At 44.4% G+C, this 10,628-nt stretch overlaps 1 protein-coding gene across 1 annotated transcript; it reads left to right on the forward strand.

Annotated features, from left to right (window-relative positions):
- The first annotated feature begins 6,033 nt into the window (after positions 1-6,033).
- On the forward strand, positions 6,034-6,858 carry LOC137319831 (probable G-protein coupled receptor 139). The gene has a single exon (XM_067981751.1). It carries the CDS (start codon positions 6,034-6,036, stop codon positions 6,856-6,858), a length of 825 nt encoding a protein of 274 aa, XP_067837852.1.
- The last annotated feature ends 3,770 nt before the right edge of the window (positions 6,859-10,628 follow it).

Consider the following 10,628-nt stretch of genomic DNA (forward strand, 5'->3'; position numbering starts at 1 on the left):
CTAAAGTTGTACCATTGTTTAAAAATGGACCAAGGGATAGACCGAGTAATTACAGGCCAGTCAGTCTAACCTCGGTGGTGGGCAAATTATTGGAATCAATTCTGAGGTACAGGATAAACCTTCAATTGGAAAGGCATGGAGTAATCAAGGACAGTCAGATGGATTTGTTAAGAGAAGGTCGTGTCTGACTAACTTGATTGAATTTTTGAGGAGGTAACGAGGGTCGATGAGAATAGTGCATTTGATATCGTCCAAATGGATTTTAGCAAGACATTTGAAACGCTCCCACATGGTAGACTGGTGAAAATATTACAAGCCCATGGGATCCAAGGGACAGTCGCAAGTTGGATCCAAAATTGACACAGTGGCAGAAAGCAAAGTGTAATGGTCGACGCGTGTTTTTGTCACTGGAAGGCTGTCTCCAGTGAGGTTCCGCAGGGCTCAGTACCAGGCCCCTTGCTTTTTGTGATACATATTAATGAATTGGATTAAAATATAACGAGCATGATTTAGAAGTTTGAAGATGATACAAAAATTGGCCATGTCGTTGATGGCGAGAAGGAAAGCTTTAGTTTGCAGGAAAATATCAACCGACTGGTCAGGTGGGCAGAAAATTGGCAAATGGAATTCAATCCAGAGAAGTGTGAGGTGATGCCTTTGGGGAGGGCAAACAAGGCAGGACGGTTCACAATAAATTGGTGGATGCTGAAAGGTGTAGAGGAAGTGAGGGACCTTGGAGTGTATGTCCACAGATCCCTGAACTAAGCAGAAGAGGTAGATACGATTGTTAAGAAGGCATATGGAATAATTAACTTTATTAGCCGAAGCATAGAATATAAGAGCAGGGAGGTTATGCTGGAACTGTATAAAACACTGGTTAGGCCACAGCTTGAGTACTGTGTACAGTTCTCATCAGCATATTACAGGAAAGATGTAATTGCGCTAGAGAGGGTGCAGAGGAGATTTAAGAGGATGTTGCCAGTACTGGAGAATTTTAGCTATGAGTTAAGATTGGATAGGCTGGGATTGTTCTCTTTGGAACAGAGGAGGCTGAGGGGTGATTTAATTGAGGTGTACAAAATTACGATGGGACAAGATAGAGTGAATAGGAAGGACTTATTTCCCTTGTCAGAGAGGTCAATAACCAGAGGGCATGGATTGAAACTCATTGATAGAAGGATTAGAGGGGAGCTGAGGAATACTTTTTTCACCGAGAGGCTGATGGGGGTCGGGAACTCACTGCCTGAAAGGGTGGTAGGTGCAGAAACCCTCAACTCATTAAAAAAAGTACTCGGCTGTGCACCTGATCAGCCATGACCTCCAGGGCTGCGGACAAAGTGTTGGAAAGTGGAATTAGGCTGGATGGCTCATTTTTGGCCAGCGCGGACACGATGGACTGAATGGCCTCCTTCTGTGACGTACATTTTCTATAATTCTATGGTTCTATACTTGATAGGAAAATATTTGCAGGGCTCACGGGTAAAGGGCGGATGAATGGGACGAGCTGGATTGTTCTTGCAAAGAGCTGGCACAGACTTGATGTGCCGAATGGCCTCCTTCCGTGCTGTAACCTTTCTATGATTTTGTGACTCTATGATTCTAGTACTACATTTCTCTCCATTTATTGTCATCGACCATCGACCATTCTCTCCTCCAATCTTGATCTGCCTGTAATTGATTTTTCTCATCTATAGTTCTCACACCCGCGCATATCTTTGCGTCATCCACGGAACTGTGGCCAGGTTTCATCCAGATCTTTCACAGAGATGGTGAAGAGCAAGGGCCGCAACACTGATCCCTGCGGGAATCCACGAGCGACGGATACCCACGCAGGAACACTGCCATTAATAACTACGTTCTTGTCAATTCCTTATCCAACCCCAGATATGACCGCTAATCTCACAGGACTCAACTCATTCGGTGTTACTATGTTGAAGGCTGTTTGACAATCACTGTGTACAATGTCCGCTGGGCTCCCCTCATCCACCAACCTAATCACTCGATCAAGAATCTCACCAGATTGGTGAGGCAAGACGTTGTTTAGGGTAACACTGCACTGCCATTCTTCTGTGCCCAACTACATCAGTTAAACATGTGAATAATGTTAGTCTGAGCCCCACTCGTACACAACTCTCACAACAAACAAACTCCGCTCACGGACTTTAGACAACAATGAATTATAAACATCTCCTGTCCAACCGCACATCAACGCTGAACTGCCTTTAAGTACAAACTCCGACTGAGACTAAATTCCACACTTCAGTCCTTTCACCCCCAATGCCCGTTCACAACACGAGATCGTTAGTTAGTAATATAATATTTTGGGCTTTGTGGCGTTTTACTCATCTCTCTACAATATATGGTTAAATAGATATTTATGATATAAAAAAGTGTTGTCGTGTAAGGAGTTAACCGAACTTGTTTCTCCAGTGAGTGTGATTAATTTCAGCCTCCATAGGCCATAATTGTGTCACTGGAGGATTTCCCGCTGCAATAAATAAGGGTCTCCTTTCAATGTGTTACCTCATAGTGGCAGTGGGAGCAGTACCTCCGGCACTAAAAGGAATCAACGGCTCGGCAGAGGGTGAAAGGATGAGTTTGATCGCTCTTTTGGAAATACAAAAGATTTACTATCCAATCCTCGCTGTGTTTGCTGTTCCGGGTACGTCACGTTATCCAGTTGTTAAATCTGTAGTAAGTGTTTAATTCGACTACATTTCTTTTCATTCACTGTTCTAACAAGGGCTGCTGCTGTTCCTGGAAAGTCTATTTATTTTATGAATTCTGAAAGCCATGTTCAACCATATTACTGTTCTTGTCGTTGATGAAACTATTTCCAGTCATTAACTGCACTCCTTTTGTGTGTCTGATATTGCACTATGGTCGCTTCATGTGATTGTGACCGAGCCACCAATTCACTGGTCTCCGTTCCATCAATTGTAAATCCTTACTTTTCGCTATTTTAGGAAGATTGTTAGAGTGCCTGACACATGAAATACTGGATTATTAAGTTGTCAGTTTTTTATTGCCATTGTGGACTGGTATCAGATGAGAAATATGTGTTCATGGGTTTATGAGAAATTTTAAGTTGTGTTGGATGTGCTTAATTATAGAAAGTTGTAGAAACTGCCCTGACCCGTAGATTACAAAAATACATTGACACGTTTGATAATATGTGAGTGAATTAGCTCCAGTCGGCGGCTCACATTCCATGATCTCCAACTGTGCAGCAGTGTCAATGTTTCTGGACGGTTATGAGATGATTCTAATCATCACTTTGAAATCTGATTTCAATCCCGAGCGGGTTGGGCTCAGTTGTGGGGATCTCATTTCCAGGCCCACAATCAGTGTTTGTCATCTTCTGTTCGACTTCACTTCAATGATTCCAACTGATTGTAACAAGGGATCCGTGATTCCCAAATCCTCGAACAGTTTATGGTCTCATATATCCTGTGTCAATTGGAACCCTTTCCATTCTCACTAAAAGATGAAAAGCACCAGGTTAACACTGCTAACCTTTGTGTTGTTACTTTGCTCATTTAACGTGACAGTCCATTCCCACAAATATTAATTGGAATGTGAGTGGAGAGCCGGTCTCTGAATCAGTCACATGATCCACATTACATACTTTGGATGTGAGAGCTCCGATTTCAACAGATAATCCAGTTCCTGATTATATTACAATCAAGCGTTGAATTAACTCCTGATTGAATCGGGAATTTGCTCAACAGTTTCCAACAAGATTTGTTTGAATTAAGTAACTGACTTCCCTTGCAGGCATTGTTTTCTCGCTCGATTTTGATTCCACGGGTTACCGCTGGCAAACAATGGAATATCACAGCCGAGTCTGATCCAGGTCCACACCCGCCGCTCGCCGGTTCATTCCGTCACTCCTCTCCCATATTCCACATGGTGGTCCCGTCTCGCTATCCCCTTTCTCGATGCATCACATTGGCTCACGTCCATTTTCAAAATGCACTGATCATGAGCGGGAACCTGCGCTGACAACCCGTCTTTAACCCAAGGTTCTTGGCTGGTAATCAGGAGCAGGAAACTGGGCTGATTCCCCACTACCAACCCATAGTTCCTGGGAAGTGATCAGGAGCAGAAACCTGGACTGATTCTCCACCTCATAAATCACGGTTCTTGGATAGCAATCAGGAGCAGGAACCTGGACTGATTCTCCACTCGTTATCCACGGATCCTGGATAGTGATCAGGAGCAGGAATATGGGCTAATTTTCCACAGTCCCTGGTTAGTGATAAGGAACCCGAGCTGATTCCCCACTCCCTCGCCCACGGTTCCTGGATAGTGATAAAGAACCTGGGCTGATACACAACTCCCGAACAGAGGGCTCCAGGATAGTGATCATGAACCTGAGCTGATGCACAACTCCCTAACCCACGGTTCCTGTTAATTGAAAAGGAACCTCGGCAGATACACAACTGCTTAACTCAAGGCTCCTGGTCATTGATAAGGAAGCTGGGCAGATACACAACTCCCGAACCCACGGTTCCTCGTTATTGATAAGGAACCTAGGCTGATCGACAAATCCCTAACCCAGGGCTCCTGGATATTGATTAGGAAACTGGGCTGATACACAAATCCCGAACCCACGGTTCGTGGATATTGATTAGGAATCTGGGCTGATACACAACTCCCGAACCCACGGTTCGTGGATATTGATTAGGAATCTGGGCTGATACACATCTCCCTTACCCACGGTTCCTGGATAGTGATAAGGAGCATGGGTTGATACACAACTCACTAACCCACGGTTCCTCGATAGTGATAAGGAGCATGGGCTGATACACAACTCACTAACCCACGGTTCCTGGATAGTGATAGGGAGCATGGGCTGATACACAACTCACTAACCCACGGTTCCTGGATAGTGATACGGAGCATGGGCTGATACACAACTCCCTATCCCACGGTTCCTGATTATTGATAAGGAACCTGTGCTGCAACAAATCTCCCTAACCCACGGTTCCTGGATATTGATAGGGAACCTGGGCTGATACAACTCTCCCTTACCCACCTTTCCTGGTTTTTGAGACGGAACCGGGGCGGATACACAACTCCCAAACCCACGATTCCTGATTATACATAAGGAATCTGGGCTGATACGCAACTCACTAACCCACGGTTTCCGATTATTGATAAGGATCCTGGGCTGATACACATCGACCGAACCCACGGTGCCTGGATAGTGATGAGGAACCTGGGCTGATACACAACTCACTAACGCAGGGCTCCTGGTTATTGAAAGGGAACCTGAGCTGAAAGATAACTCCATAACGCATGCTGCATGGACAGTGATCAGGAGCAGGAAACCAGGAAGGTTTTCCTGCTTTAACACATGACCCCGGATGGTGATCAGGAGCAGGTGTTTGTCAATTGAACCAATGTCCATGTTTCCTCAGAATAATCTGGGAATGAAACCTTCAACCTTCGGGGATTTTAATTTGTTCAGACAGTAACGAGTGGTGGTTCTGGTAAAATGGAGAATTTCCATGTCATCAATGGTTATTTTCTGATTCATGGTCAAAATGTTATTGCTCCTGTTTTGTTCAATTCTGTCCATTTATTTATTTTCGGTTCGGTCCTGATTATTATAAACCCTGGGGCTGAAATTGGTCCTGGCCAGTAGCGCGACAGGGTGTCCCACCGAGCCCGCCGCCCGCTTTACACCGCCCCCCATTTTCTTAAAGATTGAAGTCAAAGGAAAACAAACTGAAATCATTCGCTGTGTAAAACCGGCTGCCGATTCCCTGTCATCCCGTTTTGTGCTCCTGGCGAAGACCAATTTCAGCCGCTGCCTCCAGCAGAATAGACCCGAATAATCAGATCTCAGCACTGGACGGACGAACAAAGTTCACCTCCAACTCTATCAAACTTTGCTTTTACTCCCAGTCTGATGTATAATTTCCCTGTTTATTTCTCTTCCTTACAGTTAACTTACTGACGATTGTGATCCTGTCTCGGGGAAAGTGCGGTCTCTCCAAATGTGTCACTCGCTACCTGGTGGCCATGGCAGCGGCGGATCTACTGGTCGTTATCACCGATCTGATCCTGAAGCAGATTCCTACACCTTATGAAGTATGGATATTTGTATTTATTTTTGTTAAAGTGTGTAATATACACGCCGTCCTACTTTATGCAGCCGCTGACTGTTCTGTCTGGTTCACCGTCACTTTCACCTTTGATCGATGTGTGGCTGTTTGTTGCCAGAAGCTGAAAACTAAATATTGCACCGACAGAACGGCGGCTGTGGTGCTCGGAACAGTGACTGTGCTGAGCTGTTTGAAGAACACTTTCTGGTTCTTTATGTTTACAGGTCAATATAATCTTTTTAATGTCCCGTTTTTATGCTTCACATCAGAAGCTTATGGTTCGTCACGTGTCTTTGCAGCACTGGAATTCCTTCATCATATTCTTAACCCTTTTGTCCCATGTGTTCTGATTCTGCTGCTCAATGCTTTCACTGTCAGGCACATTTTAGTGGCCAGCAGAGTCCGCAGGAGACTCCGGGGTCAGAGCAGAGGAGAGAATGCCAGAGACCCAGAGATGGAGAGCCGAAGGAAATCTATAATTTTACTGTACCTTATCTCGGGGAATTTCATACTGTTATGGGCGTTGTTTCTGGTGAATTCTGTATGGAGACGAGTGTGGTATTTGGGGCTTGATTCTATACCACCACATAATTTTGTACATGAACTGGGATTGATGCTCCAGCTCCTGAGTTGCTGCACAAACACTTGTATTTATGCTGTGACCCAGAATAAATTCAGAGAACAGTTCAAGAATATGATGAAATATCCCTTCACTCAAATTGTAAAATTGATTAGAAGATGAGAAGAGCTAAACATTACCCACTTCAGCACTCAATCTGACCTATTATTCTGTCCGGCCCGACCTCCCCCATGGTCTGTGATAGAGACAAGGTGGTGCCGGTCTGTTCTCACCAGGGTCTATGATGCTGTCAGTTGGGCCGGTCTGGTCTCCCGCCGGGGTCAGTGATACAGACACAATAGGGCCGGTCTACTCTCCCCGGGGTCTGTGATACAGACACAGTGGGACCGGTCAGTTGCCCCTCACACGGTCCAAAATGCCAGGGTGGGTCCCATTTGAACGGAGGGTTGGGCTCCCGCACCATCTCCATGGTTCATGGGGCGCTGTCCAAGTGGGGGAGGGCATTTCACACCTGCTCCCCGCCGTGACATTTTGGGACAAGCAATTCCGGCTGAAGATGTTTGATGTTATTGAAATTAAAATTAAAATTTCAATATCTCCCTCCTGCCCGCAGCAATCGATGGCCCTGAATTTATGGACTCCACTTCCGCGAGGATCTGGCCCTGACCATCAAATGCACCTGTTATTCCACCAGTCCCACCACCTCTCGGGATGTTCGCGAGGAGGTGGTTACAACAAGTTCCCGTCCTACTATCGGTGGGATTTGCAGGGTTAAAAAAGGGGGTGTGCCACCCACCCAGATTTAACATACCCTCCTAGCCCAGGAATTCCAGGCCCAGGACAATGTCATACTGTTATGAGCGTTGTTAATGGTCTATTCTGTCGGGAGCCGATTGTATTTTTTGGGGTATGAGTCTCTATTTCTACTTTGGTTTCGACAAGAACTCGGTTAATGCTCTAGCTCTTGAGTTGTTGCACAAACACTTGTATTGGTGCCATGAACCAAAATAAATTCAGACAGCAGTTGAAGAATATGGTGAAAGATCCTTCTATTTAATTTTTAAATTAATAAAATTATGAGAAAAACTGAAGACTTTCCAGCATCACAAGTCAATCTCACCTCATATTCTGTTCGACACGCTCTCCCTCTCCCACCGGGGTGTGAGACACAATGACAGTGGGGCCGGTCTGCAGCGGCACTGGCACCCATCCAACACCGTGAGTCGGTATCCTCATGAGCAGAAAACGTGAAATCTGCCAATTCGGTTGTTACATCAATGAACGATCCCACATTCGACCAGCATTAATTGGTTATCAGGAAAAGAGTTTCACATTCCACCATCTCTCATTTGGCATCAGTGCCACTGTCTCAAATTCCACCATCTCTAATTGGGTATGGCGCAAACTGTTTCACATTTCACCATCTCTAATTGGGTATCAGGGAAACTGTCTCAAATTCCACCATCTCTAATTGGGTATCAAGAAACTGCCTCACATTCTACAATCTCTCATTGGGTTTCAGGGAAACTGTCTTCCATTCCATCATTTCCAATTGGGTATCAGGCTCACATTCCACCCTCTCGAATTGGGTATCAGGCTCACTGGCGCACATTCCTCCATCAGTAATTGAGTATCAGGGTCAATGTCTCAAATTCCACCGTCTCTAATTGGACATCAGGTTCACTCTCACATTCCACCACCTCTAATTGGATATCAGGCAATCTGTCTCACATTCCACCATCTCTAATTGGGTAACAGGGTCAATGTCTCACATTCCACATCAATCACTGTGATCATTGTCACTGTGTCACATCCACCCATCTCGAATTGTGCACCAGGCTCACTGTCTCACTTTCCAACCTCTCTAATTGTGTAACACGGACACTGTCTCACTTTACAACATCAATAATTGAGTATCAGTGACACGGTGATAACTTCCATCATCTCTAATTCGGTATCAGGCTCACAGTCTCACATTCGACTATCTCTAATTGTGTACCAGCGCAATACCTCTGATTCTACCATCTCTGATTACAGGATGGCCCTCAGCAAATGCTGACACTCACACAAGAGCATCGGGTAAATACTAACCCTCAATCTAGTACATGCTGAGAATACTGACAGTCACTGAGGGAAAGCCTGTAAATATTCAGACTTAACCAAGAATATTCTGTGCATACAGACACTCAGCGTTAACAGGATGTTCATGGGTGAGTGTCGCTATTTAAAGGAAGAACCGAGTGAGCGTCAGTATTTGCAAATTGTTCCTGCTGAGTATCAGTGTTTACAAGTTGCTAATGCTGAGTGTCTGTATGAGGTTCCTTAGTGGGTGTCAGTATTTATATGATGTTCCTGGGTGAATGTCTTTATTTACATGATGATCGTGAATGCATGTAATTGTTAGCAGGCGGTTGCTGAATGAATGTCAATGTTAACAGGATGTTCATGAGTGAGGATCAGCATTGACAGCATATTCTTTGGTAAGTGACTGGGTGAGCGTCAGCATTCACAGAATGCCCCTAATTGGGTATCATTGTTTACAGGATATACTTTGGTGAGTGTCCGTATTTACAGGATGTTCCTGAGTGAATGTCCGTATTTACAGGATATTCTCTGGTGAGTGTCGGTATTTACAAATATTCCTGAGTAAGCGTCAATATTTACAGAATGCTTCTGAACAGTGTCAGTTGATACAGGATGTCCATCGTTGAGTGTCAGTATTTACAGGATGTTCGTGAGTGAGTGTCCACCCTGGATAAGTATCATTATTTATACGAGGCTTTGGTGTTCGTGTCAGTATTACGGGTCGATCCTGAGTGAGTGTCGGCATTTACAGGTTGGCTCTGAGTGAGTGCCAGGATTTAGAGGGTGCTTTTTAACAGTGTCAGCATTGACATGATGTTCCTCAGTGAATGTCAGTATAGACATGATGTTCCTGATTGAATGTCAGTATAGACAGGATTTTCCTGAGTGAATGTCAGTTAAGTCATGTTGTTCCTGACTGAATGTCAGTATAGACATGATGTTCCTGAGTGATTGTCAGTATAGACATGATGTTCCTGACTGAATGTCAGTATGGACATGATGTTCCTGACTGAATGTCAGTATAGTCATGATGTTCCTGACTGAATGTCAGTATAGACATGATGTTCCTGACTGAATGTCAGTATAGACATGATGTTCCTGACTGAATGCCAGCATAGACATGATGTTCCTGACTGAATGTCAGTATAGACATGATGTTCCTGACTGAATGTCAGTATAGACATGATGTTCCTGAGTGATTGTCAGTATAGACATGTTGTTTCTGAGTGAATGTCAGTATAGTCATGATGTTCCTGAGTGATTGTCAGTATAGTCATGATGTTCCTGACTGAATGCCAGCATAGACATGATGTTCCTGACTGAATGTCAGTATAGACATGATGTTCCTGAGTGAATGTCAGTATAGACATGATGTTCCTGACTGAATGTCAGTATAGACATGATGTTCCTGAGTTAATGTCAGTATAGTCATGATGTTCCTGAGTTAATGTCAGTATAGACATGATGTTCCTGAATGAATGTCAGTATAGACATGATGTTCTTGAGTGAATGTCAGTGTGGACATGATGTTCCTGAGTGAATGTCAGTCTCGACATGATGTTCCTGAGTGAATGTCAGTATTGACATGATCTTCTTGGACCACTGTCAGCTTTTATTGGATTTTCGTGGGACAGTGTCAGTTTGTATAGGATGTTCATGAGTAAATATCAGTATTTACAGGATGCTCTTGAGTGAGTGTCCGTTTTTGCAATCCCACCCTGGATGCGTGTCAGTATTTAATAGATTTCCCTGAATGACTGTCAGTATTTACAAGATACTCCAGCTCATTGTCAGTGACTACACGAAGTCCCTCGGTTAGTGTCAGTATTCGTCGGATGTCTGAGTGA

Source organism: Heptranchias perlo, unplaced genomic scaffold (genome assembly GCF_035084215.1).
Source record: "Heptranchias perlo isolate sHepPer1 unplaced genomic scaffold, sHepPer1.hap1 HAP1_SCAFFOLD_90, whole genome shotgun sequence".
In the NCBI taxonomy this organism is placed as follows: domain Eukaryota; kingdom Metazoa; phylum Chordata; class Chondrichthyes; order Hexanchiformes; family Hexanchidae; genus Heptranchias; species Heptranchias perlo.